General features: G+C 45.1%; 2 protein-coding genes across 4 annotated transcripts in view; one reads left to right on the plus strand and one right to left on the minus strand.

Annotated features, from left to right (window-relative positions):
* CNTN1 (contactin 1) overlaps nt 1-20,043 on the minus strand; it is a 172,544-nt gene that overhangs the window by 46,527 nt on the left and 105,974 nt on the right. For all 3 annotated transcript variants that reach the window (XM_081022319.1, XM_081022318.1, XM_081022317.1), the window contains exons 2-4: nt 7,016-7,130; nt 5,172-5,204; nt 4,230-4,265 (exon numbers count right to left, since the gene is read on the minus strand). In XM_081022319.1, coding sequence (XP_080878445.1) covers nt 4,230-4,265; nt 5,172-5,204; nt 7,016-7,076 — 130 coding nt within the window. In that variant the 5' untranslated portion in view covers nt 7,077-7,130. The remainder of the gene's footprint in view (nt 1-4,229; nt 4,266-5,171; nt 5,205-7,015; nt 7,131-20,043) is intronic.
* On the plus strand, nt 14,592-19,632 carry LOC308486058 (uncharacterized protein). The gene is made up of 2 exons (XM_081022403.1): nt 14,592-15,275; nt 18,660-19,632. Exons 1-2 carry the CDS (start codon nt 14,606-14,608, stop codon nt 19,232-19,234), a joined length of 1,245 nt encoding a protein of 414 aa, XP_080878529.1. The 5' UTR covers nt 14,592-14,605; the 3' UTR covers nt 19,235-19,632.

Here is a 20,043-nt window from a genome sequence, read left to right on the forward strand (position 1 = left end):
CAAGCTCAAAAAAATGATTATTTGCTGCTCTATTTTCTGTTTCTTACCCAGCAGCTGGATTTTCTCCTTGTGCATGTATAGCAAGCAGGGCAATGCTCACTGGATTTGGCCATTTTCTGGTTGCTTTTTTGCACTACTTCTAGCAGTGATTAGGCATTTATAGTAGCTTTGGGGAGGAAATACTGGTAACTGGAGAAAGAGGAGTGCATTCTCTAACCAAAGTTCTGCTTTGGCTGAAAAAGGATCTAGCTATTTGTTGTTGTTGGCATCTGTCTGCCAACGGGAAACGATGGAGTGTGCTTCTGGGGGTGAGGTCAAACTGCTGGAGAATCACAGCATTGCCTCACCAACATCAGTCTGCCCACAGCTAGCCAGTCAGCCCCCACCTGCCTGCCTTTGTCCTTACTATCAGTTTCCTCTTCTTTAGTCTCAGTGTTGCTCTTGCAGAATCAGCATGGAGGCAGGGGAGAGGAAAACCAGGTTTGCCTGTCACTGGCTATGATTCCACTTGTTGTTTGGGCTTCATGTGTTCCACCCCAACAGTCCCAATGGATGCCATAACTTTGTTATGATTGGTGGATTGCATTCTACTTATGCATTTAGGAAATTTGTCAGCAGCATATAAAAGAGAGGTGAGGAACTTCTTTGAGCATTCTAAAATGGCAGGTGTACCGTATTTTTCCATGTATAAGACTAGGTTTGTTTCCTAAAAAATAATGTCAAAAATTAGTGGGCATCTTATACACAGATACATCTCCCCCCATTTTCTTAAATCTGAGTCCCCCCAAATAGGGGGCTTATACATGGGGGCATCTTATAGATGGAAAAATATGGTACTATTTCAAGCAAATGGTGGGAGCCCCTCATTTTGTGTATGGATTTGTTTTAGTACTAACAAGGGTTCACACCAGATCTTTGTACTGAGAAGCTTCTAAGCCTTTATAAAAGCTGGAGTAGCATTATGTAAAAGACTGAAATAGATATATTTTTGTTACAAATAATTCCCATAGCCTGTGGCACCCCTCCCAAGCTGTGATCACAGTATAGCATTTAAATCATTTGGTTACTCACTTCTCCTTATTTTTCCTACTCCTTTCCTTCACAATAATATATCTATCAGAGAATGTGAAGCTGGTTGGTAACTAATAGCTTTGTACCCCAGACAGCACTTCCTGGGCTGCATAAAGAGGATCTTTCAACTGAATCTCGCCTCCCTTTGGACACTACATGCCAGTGATTAAGAAGATGTTTTCACTTGAAATGAGGCAGCACTTAAATTAGGTCACCTTAATTGAATGAATACAAATGATGTCCTGAGAAACCGTTTCCATTTTTTTTTTTTTAAATATATTTTCATCCGCTCTTTATTTATATTAGCCACTGCACTGAAATCAATTTGTTTCAGTAATTTTATGTTATGAGACCAATTATATCCAACGTTATAAGAGTAAATGCACCACTCAGGAGGCTTACAACAGATACACATCTTATTTTCATAAAGACAGTACCCAACAATTAAGGGGGGGTGGGGAGAGAGAGAGAGAGTCACTGGTTTTAACAACATCATTGTTGACCTCATAAAATAAAAAAGCAGCCAGGTCTCTAATAACAGTGAAAAGCAGTGAGATAAGAGGTTGCTTGCACTTCACAGGACAAAATATTCCACAATTTGAGTGCTGCCACTGAGATGGTCCTCCATCTCTCATCTCACTGAAACTTATTTAGAAATTTATTTAGAAATTTCTCTGAGGAATGTGCATAATGAAATCAATAAGATGACACATGCTTCAACCCTAGATGGGACACAGAGGAGGGCCTCACATGCTGATCTGATGGTTATGGGAGGATGTAATCCCTATGATAACTTTGCCCTAAGCTGTCTGGGGCTTTGAAGCAACCAGTGCAGCTGTCACAGCCGAAAACAAAATGGCAAATTAACAGATTTTAATTTTTCAAATAGATCAGCAGGAGAGGCCCACTGGCACCGGCAGAGGAAGGCTCTCGGGCACCTGGGGCAGCATGCCCAGGGATGGGGCAAACCGCCCATAGGGGCGGGGCAGGGTGCGGTGCCCATAGGGGCGGGATGCCTGGCTCCCTTAGGGATGGAACGGGGGGCACGGTGTCCTGTGTCGTCCCTATGTGTGTTGCAGTGTGCCCCATCCGCATGGGTGCTGAGCACCTCATGCCGTGCTTTCCCATGCCATCCCTAGGGATGAGACAGGGCGCACAGTGCCCATAGGGACAGGGTATGCAGTGGGGCCTCAGCCGCCCTACAGCTGGGGGGGAGGCAGCAGGCGGATAGCGTGGAGCCTGCGGGTGCCAAGATGTGTGGCTCATGTGCATTGCAGGCCCCGTGGTGACTAGTGCTGTCCACCATTTTGTCACCCCCGTGACCCCCTGGGGCAGACCGCACCCCATGCACCCCCCCTTCGTACGTCCCTGGCCACTGGTGTAGGCCCTTCTCAGCAATGGGTCCCCATTTGTGAAATGCTCTACCTGGTGTAGTGTCTCTGGAATAACTTTAAAACATTTCTGTTTACCGGGGCATTTGATGGCTAAAAGATACTGTCCCTGGCAACCTTGAACTACTTAGAAGTAAGGGTAAGGAACCAGGATGCCCACCTCCAAACTCTCAATGGTTCCTCAGTTTTTGCAAAAACTGATGCCAATTAGAATTTAAGCATATCCTCGTTGTTGTTTCTAAAAGAACCAAACACCTGCCTTTGGCAGACTTACAGGAATAAAAGAGAATATTCCAGTGTTTGGGAATATGGTTACAATTTAACAGACAGCATTATTTGCTATCCTTTAACTTTGGCAGGTGCCGTATTTGCTTCCAGGGGGTATTCTTGCAAAATACAGCAGTACTGGTAGGATACAATGGACATATATAATCACATAGTCTTTATATTTAGAGGCAATAATGTTTCATTCTTGCAAGCTGTGAATGTTGCCACATGTTATGTGCTTTGTGACAAAAATAGATAAAAATTCCAACCTCCATTTTACAATATCTATTTCCAAAGCAGTTGCCTTAGAAAAACTCCACACAGAATAAATTTTTTAAATTACAGTACATGTTCTTTTCATAAAGTAGATATTGCTCTATTCCAGGGGAGGGCAAAAGATAGATTTGGATCTATTAGTAAGAGCTCTAAGAGATTTGAAGTATATCAACAGGATTTCTGACTCTCAGTCATTCAATAACAGCAGGAACAAAATTACTCCAATCATACGGCATACCTGTCACCTGACCCGTTTTAAGCAGGGCATCCTGGAATCACAGAAGCCAATTCTGGTTTCTGTTTGAATTTGAGAGCTTGAGAGTTCTGCTGCTCCTCCTGATCCTTAGTCCTTCTGTGCTGGACTAAGCTAACCCATGGCTTGTCTTAATACAGGTATGAAGAACTGGATATAGCCATAAATGACAGATTGTTATCTTCCCAGATCCCTTATGGGCCCTATTTGACATGTGGGCAGAGCCATGCACCGGCCAATCACCAGACATCACAATGATATCTGGTGGTTTGTTTGTTTTTTGGTTTGTTTTTTGGCTGCAGGGGTCTTTAGGAGCCCCTTTCAAATCACTGGACAAGATGGAACTTTGGCAACTGTCAATCTCCAGTAGCATCTTTCAAAGCACTATCTTACCCAGTGCTTTTTTCAAGGCTTTGCAGCTATTCCCAATTGGCAGTGTGGCAGCATATGCAAAACACCTTTTGCCTGCGCCTTATATTTATATCTGCTCCACATATTGCATTATGTATGACATCAGGTAGCATGTAAGCTGTAGAATTCTGTCTTCTTGAGTCAGGTTGACACACATGCTTCTTCTTTCAGAGGACAGTAAATACTCAGGGCAGAATTCAACTAAGTTGTGTTCATGGAATGAGATTCTGTTTAATGTTCCCTGACAATTTTGGAAAATAGACAGTATCACTATTGTACCTATTTTTCTTGTTTCTGTATTTTTTGTTTCTAGTTTCATTGCCTATCTCTTAATTTCTGTTCTATTATTATTGCAAGCCACTTTGAGAACCATTATAGCTGAAGAGCAGCATACAAATATTTTAAATAAATCAACTATGTACACCAATTTATGTGGATCGTTTGTAGTTTGGTGGTGCATAAGCCATACGGTTATTTATTCAAGAATATACTTTCATACTCTTTTTATTCCTTAGTCTTGTTTTCAACTTAAGCAGAACATTTGAAGAGTAGCAGCTTACCTCTTACAAAGACTTTACTTCCATGGATGTCACGTACTGCAAGCAAAGTTGAAAGAGACAATTATTTCCCAAAAGGGTTTATGAAGCTTTCTTCATGAGAACTATTATTACATTAAAAAATGCCAAGAATGGTCTGCAGGAATGCAATGATTACTGTGTGATTTGGCAGTTGGTTCTATACTGAGTTGGTTCTTTACTAAGGGATGTGGGTGGCACTGTGGGTTAAACCACAGAGCCTAGGGCTTGCCGATCAGAAGGTCGGCGGTTCGAATCCCCGCAACGGGGTGAGCTCCCGTTGCTCGGTCCCTGCTCCTGCCAACCTAGCAGTTCGAAAGCACGTCAAAGTGCAAGTAGATAAATAGGTACCGCTCCGGCAGGAAGATAAACGGCGTTTCCGTGTGCTGCTCTGGTTCGAGATGAGCGCTGCAACCCCTGAGTCGGACACGACTGGACCTAATAGTCAGGGGTCCCTTTACCTTTACTCTATACTAACTATTACTCAAATGCTAGGACCTTCCCAGATACTATCTGTGCATTTTCAGACATTTCTAGAGCTAGGCAATTATTGTTTTTAAATTCAGAAAGGGATTCCATGGGTGCAGATCAGGGCCAGCCCAAGACATTTTGGCACCTGAGGTGAACCACAAAATGGTGCCCCCTCCCTGCCAGGGAAGAAGGAGTGAGTGAAGATCCACATCAGGAACAAGAGGGGAATAAAGATCTGCACTGGGATCCGCTGCCCCTGTGGATCTCACTTGCCTCACCTTGCCTCATGGGTGGGCCAGGTGCAGATATAAAAGGTGACCAGCTCTATTACTGAGATTTTGACCACCAGCACATAATTTTTGTCTCTCTCACGTCCCTCTGGCAGCTCAGGGACATGCGCATGCATCAATCTCTGCAGAAGCAAACCAAGAAATTCCTGCTTGTCATGTTACTCACCGGGAGTTCCTGCAGCACTTGAGCACCTCAGGCCTATTTTCAATGAAAGAAGAGTAAATGCTGAGTAACTTAAAATCAAATACTGTCTTTATTTTTTAAAAGGGGGAGGGATAAAATTAAAGTGACTGCTTTAATTTTCTCTTGCAATGGGGCAAGAGGGAGAAGGGATGGGAAGCATGAGAAAGAGACATGGTTTCTCCATGGCCTGCTAAAGCAGCAGTCAGTCCTACTGTTTTCAATAGTGCTAACTCCAAAGGTTGACTGTGCAAGGATTGCAGCCTAAATTCTTAGCCAGGCATAGGCAAACTCGGCCCTCCAGATAATTTGGGACTACACTTCCCATCATCCCTAGCTAACAGGACCAGTGGTCAGGGATGATGGGAATTGTAGTCCCAAAACATCTGGAGGGCCAAGTTTGCCTATGCCTGTTCTAAGCACAGGTATGGTTCTCAAATCCAAATATTGTTTCATTCAACCACAGTTTTTGGCTGAGATTCAAAGCTCTGTGCATGCATAGAGGTTTCTTAGATTCTTCCTGTTGGGGACAGCAGTTCACTTCTTCTCTGAAAAGATCCTTTAAAGAGCAGCAGCCAAAAGGCACAAACTATTATGACTGGGATGATAAATTGGTGTGTCACACTTTCTCTGCCGCTAAGCGTGTTAATTTTGGGTCCCAGGCTGAACAATGCAAATGATAAATATATCTACTTGCAAATGTTTATATTCAATTAGAAATATTAACCGAAGGAGAGAAAATTAGAGCTAAGTCTCCAAATCCATATTTCCAGATTGATCTGGAAGTTCACATTTTCAGAATAATTCCTTTCAGACTCTACTTTGCTAGTACTATGAATACTATCCTCCTCCTGCATCCTTGCCACATACTGTGTTGTTTCAAAGGGAACATATTTCAATCAAAGCAGTTATAAGAAATTACCAGAAGTGGTGACACTGGCTCTATAACTTCACTGGGAACAAATAACAGATCCTACAGTAATAATCTGCTTCTGCTTTTAAATATTTAAATGTTTAATTATATTATCTGCTACAAGTAATTCATGAGCATTTAAGACTTAAAACATTAGTCAATAAAGACAGCTCACTAATTTTCAAGGTCAAGTTTATCTTTGTTTCCTTCCCAGTTATAACAAAGAGCCTTGCAGCATTTTAATAATGAATGCCTCTGCTACAATATGTGCTTCTTTTTAGAGTTCATTTTAGATACAGGTAGTGGGCTCAAGTGCATGAAGACATAATGCCATAATAAATCTGATAGTCTTTGAGAAGCTACATATCTTTTTGATGTTTTTGCTGCAGCGGACCAACACAGCGACTCTTCTAAAAGCTGTTTTTGCCTTTGTGTATTTTGCAGAATTTGTTTATTCATAGGGTGGTTGTACTCAACAAAGCTTTACTCAGAATAAACCCATTGAGATAAATGAAGATGGCTAAGTTAGGACCATTAAAACATAGTTGAATACAACCCATAATAAATAAGCATTCTTGATTAGGCATTATTGCCTAATAAAAACAAAACAAAAATCACTATGAACTCATTTTATTACAGCCATATACCATTCCCCCCTCCCTTTCCTAGTTTGGCTTCCAATCCAAAGAAAATCAGGGATGAAATAGGAAAAAGCTGGGTCCTAATTAAGGCCACTTGGATTTTAGTACTTAATAAAAACAGAAAGACAAATGACACAAATTATGAAAGCAAAATGAAAATTAAATAACTTGCCAAGTGACAATAATTAAAGCTGTGTTTTGCTCTAGCTTCGTAGCTCAGATACCAATGGCATTACATTTACTGGTTAACTGATTAAATGCAGGGATCATCTTACCTGCCAGGCAGAAAATGGAACAGATTGCAGCAAAATGACTGGTCAAGGGCTGCAGCTTCATCTTCACAAGTATGCTTATTCTCAAGGACGCTGACCTTCAAATCATGGGAAATAGCTGATCATAAAAAAGAATAGAGAATAATAAATTCCATTGCATTAAAGACTTCTAAGATATGCTTATCTGCCCATAACCCAACATTTGGGGGCGACTTTGGAGCCAATGGATTAAAATGTTGTTAAATCTTGGAAACAGATAATTCTGGCATCAAATCTGAAATCACATTACCATGACATAAAAAGAATTAAAAAACAACAACCAGAATAGTATAACGCTGGTCAGTTGTTGGTCTTTCAGAAAGGGCATGTGAGATGGCAGCTTTCTTTTTCCTCTTGTACAGTGGTGCCTCGCAAGACGAAATTAATTCGTTCCGCAAGTCTCTTCGTCTTGCGAGTTTTTCGTCTTGCGATGCACGGTTTCCCATAGGAATGCATTGAAAATCAATTAATGCGTTCCTAGGGAAACCGCCTTCAGACCAGGTCCGGGGACAGTCTGTCCCCGGACCTCTTCTGAAGGCTGGGGGGGGGGGACAAGGGCTTTTCTTCCCACCCCCAGCATTTTAAAAAACCCCGGGACAGCGGAGGACTTCTCCGCTGTCCGGGCGATCTTAAAATGCTGGCGGGCGGCATTTTAAAATCGCCCCGGGACAGCGGAGGACTTCTCCGCTGTCCGGGGCAATTTAAAAGCCCCTGGGAAGGCGGGCAGGGGGGACAAAGACTTTCGCCCCCCGCCCGCCTTCAGAAGGTGTTCCCGCCCCCCGCCCCGCTTCGGAGCAGCGTTCCGAAGTGGGGCGGCTGGGGCAGGTGTTCCCCCGCCCCCCGCCCCGCTTCGGAACAGCGTTCCGAAGTGGGGCGGCTGGGGCAGGTGTTCCCGCCCCCCACCCCGCTTCGGAACAGCGTTCCGAAGTGGGGCGGCTGGGGCAGGTGTTCCCGCCCCCCCGCCCCGCTTCAGAGCACTGGGAGAAGCGATCTCCCCGCAGCCCCTTGCTTCAAAAGAGGTCCGGGGGCAGCGGGAAGCGCTTCCCACTGTCCCCGGACCTGGGGCTGCGGGGAGAAGATCACTTCTCCCCGCCGCCCCTTGCTTCAAAAGAGAAGACCCGCTGTCCCCGGGGCAAGCTTCGTTTTGCGAAGCAAGCCCATAGGGAAATTCGTCTTGCGAGGCAACTCGAAAACGAAAAAACCTTTCGTTTTGCGAGTTTTTCGTCTCGCGAGGCGTTCGTCTTGCAGGGTACCACTGTACTTCACAGAACAATAAGGTGCTATTAAAATTATTTGAACTGGCCAAAAAAATCTTCCCTGTGATTACGTTAGCCTAGTATGTGGCTATTAATTCTACATCTGCTTAAAAAACATTTGCACAATGGCAGTTAATGTGGAGGTGTAAATACATGGATGTGTCCACACTCTTAGTAATGGAGTCAGAGAAGAAGGATAAAGACAAGGAAGAGGATAAACAACAAGGAAAGATTAAATGGGAGTGACAGAACTTTGACTAATTGGCTTCTTAGTTTTTTCACTTACATGGCTATAGAAATGCAGCAGCAGTTGGAGAGGTATAGGGTGCTCCTGAAATATTGGGTAGGTCTGCACACAGCACACTTTGATCTGACCCATAGCTCCAACCCAAGGGCCCCTAATCCGGGTGACCCACCCTGGGCCAACCTGGGGATCTCCCATCCAAATCTGGACCCAAATTAGTTCAGGGTAGGGCTAATGTTTAATAAAGTTTTTTTATGTTAGAAAAGGGACAAGTGGGAAGAAACCAGAGCAATCAGGTCAAGGTATGAGAAAAGAGTCCCAGTCAAGTTAAAGGAGAAATATTTTTAAGTGCTGGCATTCCACTTGAGCAAGGAGAAAGCAGTTCATTTCATTGATTGGTTTAAGTTCGGGTTCTGGATCACTTATCAGGGTCCTCACCACCGACTTATTTCAAGCAGTCTTAAGTGAATTGGGGGCATGGAATGGCTAGTGAGGGGAAAAATAGAAAGGAAGTGCTTGATGGCTGGGTAACAGGACCTTTTGATGATCCTCCAACGACATCAAAGGCGGTGATAGAGTTTAGATTTATTCATCACCTTTTATACCTACAGATAATTTGGTAAGTATTGCTATCCAATGTGAAAGTGAGCTTTGCTTTGTTTCATATACTTCCCTTGACAGCACCATATGTGCAGTGTGGTGGAAGATGGTATTTCATGAGTAAATGTCATGTAAAATTTGCTTTTTTCAAATGAGCCTTTGAACTTTCACCTCCTATCAAAGGTAAGTTCTATATTGACAGGGAACTGTCCTGTTTGATTTCTTGTGCTGCCTTCCTCAAGTAGGTTGTCAAGCAGTGAACTAGGCTGGCTAATGTCAATCATTATTTGGACACTTTTTGCATCCCAGGGTTACAGGTTTTGAGCACTGAGAGCTGCTCAGGAACAAATCTGCAGTACTGGCAGATAATTCGGGGTTTCCTTTGGCAGAGTGTGAAACAAATGAAAACCCATCCAGGCCAATGAAAATCAAGTGGTTGACCAAGGACCCAATCATGATGCATCTCACAGGAGAAGGATAATGTGAAATAAATCCATGTATGATGTTCTGAGTTTCTTTGGAACAATGACATAATTTCAAATACCCACTATTACAAAGTACTTTTTATGAAAATTGCTTTCACAAACTCTTGCAAATAAGATGTTGAAATCCTACATCTACAGATTATTCTAAGGGTCTCAAAGCAAGGTCATAGCATAACACTTTACACATACAAAAACCCAACACAACTTTTCCCTACGAGGACAACTCAGTAGGAGATTCTTTTTTCTAGACGGCATGTTTCCTAGCAACTCTTGAACAGGGTGCCTTTTAAAAACCCGTCACTTGCTTCTGTTGGGAATGCTTTAAAAAATCTCTTTCATCCAATGAATAAACAATACAAATTAGACCAGAAGGCAGCTGCAAGATAGAAGGGAAGAACAATCCAGGTCTCTAGTTGATTTGCAGTACTAGTATTTGTGACTTGGTTTTAAACCTTAATGCATTTGTACTTTCTAGACTTCTTATTTAATTAATAGTTTGACCTCTTTCTCCCTTCCTTATCATTCTCTAGCCATTCTCTTCCTGAGCTACAAGTCCTATGAAGAAAGGGGTCAATAGATATGGAAGGATTTATTAGCTTCTACAATGCCTATACAAAATCATGAATCTTGAGCAGCATTTCTTTTTGGAATACTTTAAAACTGCATTTTGTTTGTTTGTTTTGATGCTGCTTTGACAGAAAATAACAAAAATGTGGATTCTGCAAGTCAGATGCAAATATACTATACTCTATTTTTAATTGTCAAGCAGAATCAATTTAAAATTCCTTACCAACATTTTATGCTCAGGTTATTCAAGTGATTATCTAAAAAGATGTCAATTTACAGAAAACTGCAGAGGTATCATTAAACAATTAGAAAAGAGTGCTGTGTATTGCATCAAGAAGACTTGGGTAGCTCACCTCAGTTACCGTTGAAAGTTTAAGCAAAATTCATAAGGATACAATCCACTATTAAACATCTACATCGAGAATATTGCACATAGCACTTAACTCCAGGGGTTGATGAAAATATAGGATCACTTTAAGGACTGTTTTTAGGGTAGAGCTATGTGGTACATATAGACAACAATACACTCATAGATGCAATAGCTGCTCCAGTTTTCCTTAATTTTACTTTTTATAAGACCTCTTCATCTATAATCAATGGGTTCACATGTGTCTGAAAAAATTAGAGACACACTTAATGGCTTCTACACTCATGAGAGATTCGTTTATGACACCTATCAGTAATAAAAATGGGATCAGCGTCCATGTCTTTATGTTGCCTTATAGTAGACTATAGGAAGAATGAATAGATTGTACAGATCTATACAATCACCATGTGAATGCTCCCCTCTCTCACACACAGAGCAGTTTGTTGTCACCTGGAGATTTGCTATTAATTTCAACTATGTAGTCATTTATCTACAAAAGGTCACAGATGTGGAACATATAACAATTTAACTTATTACAATAGTTTTTATTGAATTGTACACCAGCTCTATGGACAAAGTTAAGATGCACCAGCATGCACAGATTTTTGTGCAAGTTGAAGAATATATCTGAGAAGTGAGGCAGTAGACGCCTTATATGATACCAAGGATAGATAATACCTCCTTTCTCTTTCCATTTTTTGTATTCTACACATGTCTGCAGTGTGAGCACATTTGGGGGTTGGGTTTTTTTTTTTTTTTTTTTTTTGCTTTTGCAAATCACTAATCTAGAAGATCCCAATCCTAATTCATTCTTAGATATTTTTTGATTAAGAGGTTTATTTAGTTATTTAAAAACATACAGATCGCTGTATCATAAAAAATATGTATCACAGTGGCTTACAATATAAAAACATAAAACGAAACAGTAACACCATAAAATGTTTAAAACTGGTTAAAAGAAAAAAGAAATTAAAAACAATAGACCATTGTGGAGAAGGTACTTTTAATTGCCTGCATAGGCCTGGTAGAATAGAAAGGTTTTCAGCAGGCATTTAAAAGTTGGCACATAAGGTGCCCACTGAATCTCTATTGGCAGTGTTTCACAGGACTGGGCACATGACACTAAAAGCTTGGTTTCACGTTGTTGTCAAACGAGCCTCACCAACTTGGGTAATGACCAAAGATGCTCCTGCAAATGATCTTCAGTGTTCGAGCTGGAATATAAGGCTTCAGGCAATCCTTGAGATTTCCTGGGCCCAAATTATTCAAGGCTTTGCAAATCAACCCAAGGACCTTGAACCTGACTTGGTAGCAGATGGGTAGGCAATGTGGTTATGTTTTAACAATGGTGTCATATGTTCTTGACCAGAAGCTGCCATCAGCAATCTAGCCATCAGCTGGAACTTCTGAACCAGACCCAAGGGCAGCCCCACATAAAGCACATAGCAGTAGCGTAGCCAAGAAGTTTCCAGTTCATGGACTGCAGTGCTCAGGCAATCCCTGTACAGGGACTGCCATAGTTGGCAAACCCAGATGAAGCTGGTAAAAGGCATTCCTAGCCACAGAGGACACTTGGACCTCTAGTAACAAACATGCACACCTGAGTACCCCCCCAAACTATGCACTTAGTCCTTCAGAGGGACTGCAGCCCCATCCAAAACAGGCAACTTGCCAATTTCCTGAACACAGGAATCACAGACTCAAAGAGCCCCCATGTTCCCAGTTTATTGGTGTTCCTCCAGTCCACCACTGCATCCAGACATTAGTACAAAGCTTTCAGTCTCTCCTGATTCAGATGTTATGGAGAAGTAGAGCCAAGTGTCATCAGCATACTGGTGTGCCCTTGCTCCAAAATGCTTAATAACTGCACCCACTTTGTTTAGATATAAATCTATATAATAAAATATATAAATAAACCCAACCTTGAAATGAATATGGTATATCTGAGAGTCAGAATTCAAGCTGTGATTTGCCACCCATATAAATTGGGCTGCATATCTATCACATATATTGAAGTCCAGTCATTTAAATATTTGCCACACATAGCTTCACAACAAGTTTTATGACCTGGATGTGTCAGTTGTCATTACCAAAGAAAAATTCATGCAGGGGCAGATATTAGTGTTTTGAAAGAGTGATCTCATTCTATCAAACTTGTGTTAGTTCCATTATGATTATTTATATAATTAACACTACGATTGCAAAATAATGTAGCTCATCTTGTTGGTCTACCACTGTCTTCAAGACTTCTCACTTATATAGTTTCATTGTCATAATTGGTTGCTTCAGTTCAAAGATAAACGTAAAACTACTTATGTAAGTTGGTGACAATCACTATTTCTTGTCAGAGTGAATTCCATCATTTAGCTAGTTTAACTAACTTGGGAACATTTCAGTGGAACGGCTGCAAGTAGAACTTAAACTGCACTGTGATTTCCACAGCCATCCAATTATGAGAATGAGAAGCACACTGTGAATCACATATTAAATTTACTTGACAATTCTTGAGATTTTGGGTAAATTTCAAATATTACTGTCATCAGAGTGGCTTTGAAGGTCGACACTGGCCAAGGAACCATGAATATGAGGATGAAATTTGGTACTTCTTCATGAACAGTCAATTCTGACCTCCAAAAACATTAAGAATTGGCAATAAAGCGTGTTCTCATTAAAGGAGAGCACGTGTTGCGGCTGGGGCTAGGCAAAGCACCCTGTAGTTGCCAGGCAAAATTGAAGGAAAGGGCCTGGCAAGGATTGGTGATGGTGTTGCTGGGGCAATTTGTATGTTGCCACTTTGGGGGTGGAGATCAGAGGATATTTAAGGAAGGCCCACAGAGAGTTGCTTTCTCTTTCGCTGTGGGCATCGGATCGAACACAGCTAAAGACCGGTTGTATAAATCTATATCTCATTCCTCATTTTCTCCTATTTTATTTTATTTATTTATTTGATCTTGGCCTTTTGTGTTTATCTCCCCAAAGTCTACCCCCCCCTTCTTTAATTTATTTTCCAGGTTCTTTGTCTTTAGTTTTCAATTTTTATTTGTTTTTGTTCTGACTCTTGTTTCCATTTTACTAGCCTTCCCCCCCCAACTTTCCTCGTGGGCTTTTGGTCCCGTGGGGCTGCTGGGGGTGGCCGGGAGGGGGGGGCGGACCCTAGGCCTTTCGGCCCGGTTCGTAGCCGAGGCGCCGGGGACGGGGCTGGTTGACCTTCGGGCCCTCGGAGCTTTACCATTCCCCCCCCCCACTTCGTAGGGTTACTAGAGAAAAAAGCGGGTGCTTACCGTAGTCCTCCCCTGGCCTCTCACGGCGGCGGCCCCCTTTTCGCGCGCTTCGGCGCGCTCTTACTAGCCGGGGCGGGCCGGCTGGCGCGGAGGCTCCGCGCAGGCGCCGTTGGAGCCGCCGATTCGCACGCGGCGCTCGGCGCTTGCTTATTCGGCCCTGTTCGGGCCGGGCTTGGGGAGGCTTAGTCAAGCCTTTCCCCTCTTGGCCCGGGTATAGCGGGGAGTGCCTGGGGGAGCTGGGGGAGGCCGTGGGACGTGCCTTGGGCTCGGGGCCTATTTGGGCACCCCCCCCACCCGGCTCCGAGCGGTAGCTGCTTTTGCTTCGGCGCCTGCGGCCTGCGGAGTTGGGCCGTTTTAGGCTGCGGGGGGGCCCTCCTCGGACGTTCCAGCTTTAGCCGGTGGCGCTTAGCGCGCACAGCGGCTTTGGTGGTTGGAGGCCTGCTTGCGGCCTGCTTTGGGCATTGGGGGAGGCCTTCTGCCTGAAGTCAGTTGGGAGGCCTCCATTTTGGGGAATTTTGGCGGGAGCGCCATTTTCTACTGCCTCCTCATTGCGTGCTGGCCTCTAGTGGCCGTTTATTGAAACGCAGCTATACCATTGGCCTTGATTACTGGCTGCGCCACCTGCTGGTGAGCCATATAGTTGCACCTATCGGGATTGATTGTTTTTCAGGCTGATTGACTATTCATTATAACAAAGAGCACTGGTGTAGCCTTGCATTAATTCTATTATTTGTCTTTTTTACTAGTAGCAGGTATGGCTCCAAAGAAGAAGGTGTCACGGAGGCTTGATCTCGCTTCCTCAGCGAAGCGGCCCATAAAAGGCCCGTCCCAAGCTTTGTGTTCTCCAGTGCCACAGCGATCTTTGAGACGCCTTCAGTCCATGGTCACTGGCTTGGCCAGTGACCCAGTGGTGTTAGCACGTGTTGAGGCTGAAATGGATGGTTTGATTCAACGCTGCTCGACTCCGACGACTTCTTCTGCTAGTCCAGCTCCGCCTGTTGACGCACCTCCTTCGGTGTCATCTTCGGCTGAAGATGAGGGGGAGGATTTGTTAGCTGGGGGTCTTTCGCGTACTAATCAATTGTCCCAGTCGTCGGTCTCACCTGTCTCCCAGGCTGCAGCGCCAAGGGTACGGGGCGGCCCCAGGGGTCCGACCAGGCGGAGGTCATCCGCCCGGATTCGGGCGGCACGGGGTTCAGTTGTACAGTCCTCATCAGTGGTGAGGTCTGTTCCTGGTCATTCACCTGTAGTCTCTTCTCAGTCAGTTCCAGGCGTTGTGCTGCAAGGCGACGCATCTGAGTCTTCGGTGGAGGACAGCCTTCCTCTCCCTCCAAAGTCCTCTTCTGGTGGGCTCCGTCGCCGGAAAAAGAGTTCCAAGAAGCGTGCTAAGAGGAGACGGAGAGACACCTCATCCTCTTCCGCAGGTACTTCGTCTCAAACCTCCAGTAGTGATGAGGAAGCTTCGCTTTCGCTATACTGGGGCTTTGGGGAGACATCGGGACTTCCAAAATGGGCTTGGGAGCGGAGGGCAAACTCTCACAGGGCAAAGTATGGGGCGGTGCAGGACTGTCTGGAAGGGGTCCTCATGCCTGATGTGAAAGTTTCCACCAACTCAGCTAGGGATATTATACCAGGTGCCCACTTGACTACAAAGCTGCGATCTAGGATTCTGGATGGCCGTTACATTGATATATTTAGCTTGGCACCCCCTCAGGAGTGTCAGGACTCCCAGGATAGAGGTTTGGCAGCCACGAAAAAGAGGGTGGTTTTGCCAAAGGTTGAAAGGACCTTCGAGCGATGGCTGGATAGTTTCCAGGTGTTCGCTGGAATGGTGGCAGCGGCCTACCCACGGAGGTCCATGCATTTATGGGTTTATTTGTCCATAGTTCGCTCAGCATTTACGATGGCTGGAGCGTCTGCTGCGATTTCTTATGATGAGAATTTCAGACGCAGGGCTGCCAAGATCCCCACTGCCCGCTGGGACCGAAAGGATTTAGATGTATGGACCACTTATGTGGCTCCACGTATTGACAATAAGATCCCTGAATCGCAAAAAACTAGGATTGTGCCAGCTAAGACGGGTCGCAAGTTCTTTTGTTGGGATTTTAACAAAGGAACCTGTCAGCGCCAATTCTGCAGATATTCTCATAGTTGTGAGAAGTGTTCAGGGAACCATCCAGCTTCTGCCTGTGCAGGGGTTCGACGGCCCTTTCGGAAGGGGTGGGGCTCACAGCAGCCCCCGAAAGCCGCGCCCCAGGCTGCAGCCGCCGGTGCAGGAAAATAGTGTACTTTCCTCCTTAGCTCATACCCCGGTTAGGCTACAGCCGTTGTTGTCATTGTTACAGTTATACCCTCTTAGCATCTTATTTGCGTGACGGTTTTTCCCTGGGTTTTCGAATCCCAGTGGCGGCAAATCCTGTAGCTAGAAACCCTTCAAACCAGAAGTCTGTGAAGGATATGCCTGACGTGGCGCGTAAGAAAATTGGGAAAGAACTGGCTCTACGCCGTATGGCAGGCCCTTTTGCCGTTCCACCCTTTCCTAATCTGCATATTTCACCCTTAGGTATGGTTCCTAAAAAAGCTCCGGGGGAATTTCGCCTGATACACAACCTTTCACACCCTAGGGGCACATCAGTAAATGATGTTATTCCCCCGGAGCTTTGTTCGGTGAAGTATGCCTCGCTTGATCAAGCGATCAAAATGATAAGAAAATTTGGACAGGGTGCCCTGCTAGCCAAATGTGACATTGAGTCTGCATTTCGGCTGCTTCCAATTCATCCTGATGACTTCTGGTTGCTGGGATTTCAGTTCGACGGGGAATTTTACTTTGATAAGGCCATGCCCATGGGCTGCTCGGTAGCCTGTGCGGCCTTCGAGTGTTTTAGTTCATTTCTGGACTGGGCTCTGCGCAAAAGAACTGGTTTGGGCGGAGTCACTCATTATTTGGATGGTTTTTTATTGGCCTCAGCTAGCGATACGGGGAATTGCGTGGTGTTGCTGCAGGCCTTTGCTGCCTTAACCGAGGAACTGGGCGTGCCGTTAGCTGCGGAGAAAACTGAAGGTCCTTCTACGCAGCTGACTTACCTGGGTATTTCGTTGGATACGGTGGCGCAAACTTCCAGTTTGCCGGCGGATAAGATACTCACGCTGAAGGGCGTCATCGCTGAACTCATTCCCATGAAAAAAGTTACTCTGCGGCAGCTGCAGTCCTTGCTGGGCCACCTAAACTTTGCTTGCAGGGTGATCGCCCCAGGGCGACCTTTCTGTTCCCGCTTGGCCAGGCTTATGTCAGGTTTGAGGTCCCCGAGGCATAGGGTGCGCCTGTCAGCTCAGGTGCGTGCTGACCTTCGTATTTGGTTGGAATTCCTGGAGGAATTCAATGGGGTGTCTCTTTGGCAGGACACCTTGAACCTTTATACCGATTTTCAGGTGCACTCTGATGCTGCGGGGTCGTTGGGTTTTGGTTTGTATTGGGATGGCAGGTGGTGTGCCGAGCGTTGGCCTTCAGCTTGGCGTGGGGAAGCTATAACTCGGGACTTAACTTTTCTTGAGTTTTTTCCCATTGTAGTGGCAGTCCATTTATGGGTCGAGCATTTCAGGGACCGTCGTGTATGTTTTTGGACTGATAACCTGGCGGTGGTGAACGTGCTAGCCAAGCAGTCTTCACGATCACCTAGGGTATCAGCCCTGCTGAGGGTCTTTGTTTTGCATTGCTTACGTTTTAACATTGTATTTTCTGCTCGTTTTGTTCCTGGAGTGTCTAACGAGATTGCTGATGCTCTGTCCCGTTTTCAGATGCAGCGGTTCAGGTCCCTGGCGCCAGTGGCTCGAGACCGTCCGGAATTTTTCCCGGATCATCTCTGGAACCTTGGCAGCACTTAGTTTTACAGGGAGTAGCTGCATCTATTGCCCCCTCCACATTGAGGTCCTATAAGAAGGCTTGGACCGATTTTTTGCATTTCACTGGGCAATCCGTGGTAGGGGGAACATGCACACCTCATTCTACTGCACAGGTGCTCCAATATTTGGCGCATCTATTTCAGATGCGGAGGGCAGCCAGGACGCTGAGATTGCATGCGGCTGCAATTTCCTTCTTTAGCAAAGTTTATTTTAATAATGATCCATGTGGGAAGTTCGTGGTGCGCAAGGCTTTGGAGGGGTGGGGGAGGCTTTGCCCCTCCAGACCAGCTACAAGGAGGCCTATAACGTTTGGATTGTTGACCAGGATGCGAAGTAAACTAAAGGGCATCTGTTGGTCCAGGTTTGAGGCGCGGTTATTTTCCGCAGCCTATTCGTTAGCCTTTTTTGGAGCCCTGAGGGTTGGGGAGGTGGTGTGTGAACCTAAGCAGGATGGAGGTTCGAGAGGTTTGTTGCTGCAGGACGTGAGCTTGTCTCAGTCAGAATTGCAGATCCTTGTCAGGAGTTCCAAAACTGATCAACTGGGTAGAGGGGCAGTTATTCGGCTCCCAGCAACTGGGCTAGGGGGCCCTTGCCCAGTCAAGGATCTCCAGAAATATATGGCGTTGCGGCCTCCTGGGGGAGGGGCCCTGTTCATTCATGAAGATGGGCGTCCATTGGCACGCCATCAATTCACTGGTGTTTTGCGCAGGGTCGTTGCTGCTTGTGACCATGCAGCCTCTGAGTTTGCTCCGCATTCCTTCAGGATTGGGGCTGCAACAACAGCCGCCCATTGGGGCTTGTCGGCAAGGAGGATTAAAGACCTGGGTCGCTGGAAGTCGGACGCATATAAGGGTTATGTGCGGAAATGGTGTTGATCTCGTGTACTCACATCTTTTGTTTTACCCTAGGTCTACCCACTGTCCGGGTTTGGATAGTGGGGCACAGTATTGTGCATTGGGCCGCTTGCAGAGCTCGGCAATCTGAACTGGGAGTTGGCCTCGGCCTTCCGCAGCACGTGCGAGTGTCCTGGATCTCCAGAAGGGGGATGCGGTGGAAGGAGTTCTTACCGCTAATGCAGAGGCGTGTTCTTCTGGAGGGCCCCCCTACGGCGATTGTGGTGCAGCTTGGGGAAAATGATATGGTTTCTTTTTCCTGTTATGTTTTACGTGCTGTTATTTTGCAGGATTTGAGGGACCTGGCGGCCTTGGTGCCCGCTACTAAGCTAATTTGGTCACAGTTGCTTCAGCGTTGCATCTGGAGGGGTAGTCCCTGCCCTGCGGCCACCGAAAGGGTGCGAAAGCGTATTAATTCAGCTGCGAGCAAGCTGGTGTCTGATCTGGGTGGGCTTGTGATTCCCCACCCAGATATTAATGTTAAAGCCACTGATTGCTACAGGTTTGATGGGGTTCATCTTACCTCTGTTGGGAATGATGTATGGTTGAGGTCAGTGGTGGCTAAGTTGAGAGTGTGTTTAGGTTTGTGAGTGGTTGGCGGTGAGCGTAAGGGCTCAGGTGGCGGTTAGGCATTGGTTTAAATTGGTTGGTGGAGGGGTATGGATTGGCTGTGCCTGCCCCTCAGGTGATGCTGCTGCACGGGAATTCCGTTAAAGGAATTCAGGGGCTTACCATCCTTTCGTCCAAACCCCTGGAATCGGGTTTGGGCCGTGTAAGCCCCTAGGAGCATGTGGGGAGAAGCTGAGGGTCTGTGTCGCAGCTCCAGTTATCCCCTGATCTTGTTCCTCCACACTGGCTTTCGCTGGAATCCGGAAGTCAGTGCTGTCCCCATGGCGGGGGGACAGCTAGTCTTAACCAATGCCTAAGCAACCACTCACAATTTTGTATGATAATAAAGTTGTGGCCAAAAAATTATGCCAAAAACCTTAAACAAAAATTATGTGTGAAGTGTGAGTTATTTGGGATAAGGGTGTTTTGGGGGACCTCAGCACGCAAATGCTATCCACTGAATTTCTGACATATTTCATAACATTTAGCACAGTTTAACATGATTATTTTTTAAAAAAAACATAGTTTATTTATTCCACAAGCCCTACATTTTAAACTAGAGTTTAAATGTCATTCCTAAATATTTTAACTCGAATATGCAGTAGAAAACCCTGACTCTATAAAAAGACTTACACATATATGATGAAATAGCCATAAAGCAATAGAAACCACAGATAGCATGCCAACTTTTCAGGTTAGTTCTCATGTTAAGTGATAATAAATGACTGAATAATATATGACCCAAAATGTGCTGGCTTGTGGAAAAACAGTTTAATATTAGAAGATGCAT

This window comes from Podarcis pityusensis (genome assembly GCF_964106645.2).
Source record: "Podarcis pityusensis genome assembly, chromosome: 10".
Classification (NCBI taxonomy): domain Eukaryota; kingdom Metazoa; phylum Chordata; class Lepidosauria; order Squamata; family Lacertidae; genus Podarcis; species Podarcis pityusensis.

What these genes read in the sequence shown, in the direction of transcription:
- LOC308486058 (XM_081022403.1), top strand. Translation starts at nt 14,606, where the DNA reads ATGGCTCCAAAGAAGAAGGTGTCACGGAGGCTTGATCTCGCTTCCTCA. An exon ending in CACCTCATCCTCTTCCGCAG is followed by an intron (nt 15,276 to 18,659) that starts GTACTTCGTCTC and finishes GTTTTACCCTAG; the next exon opens with GTCTACCCACTGTCCGGGTT.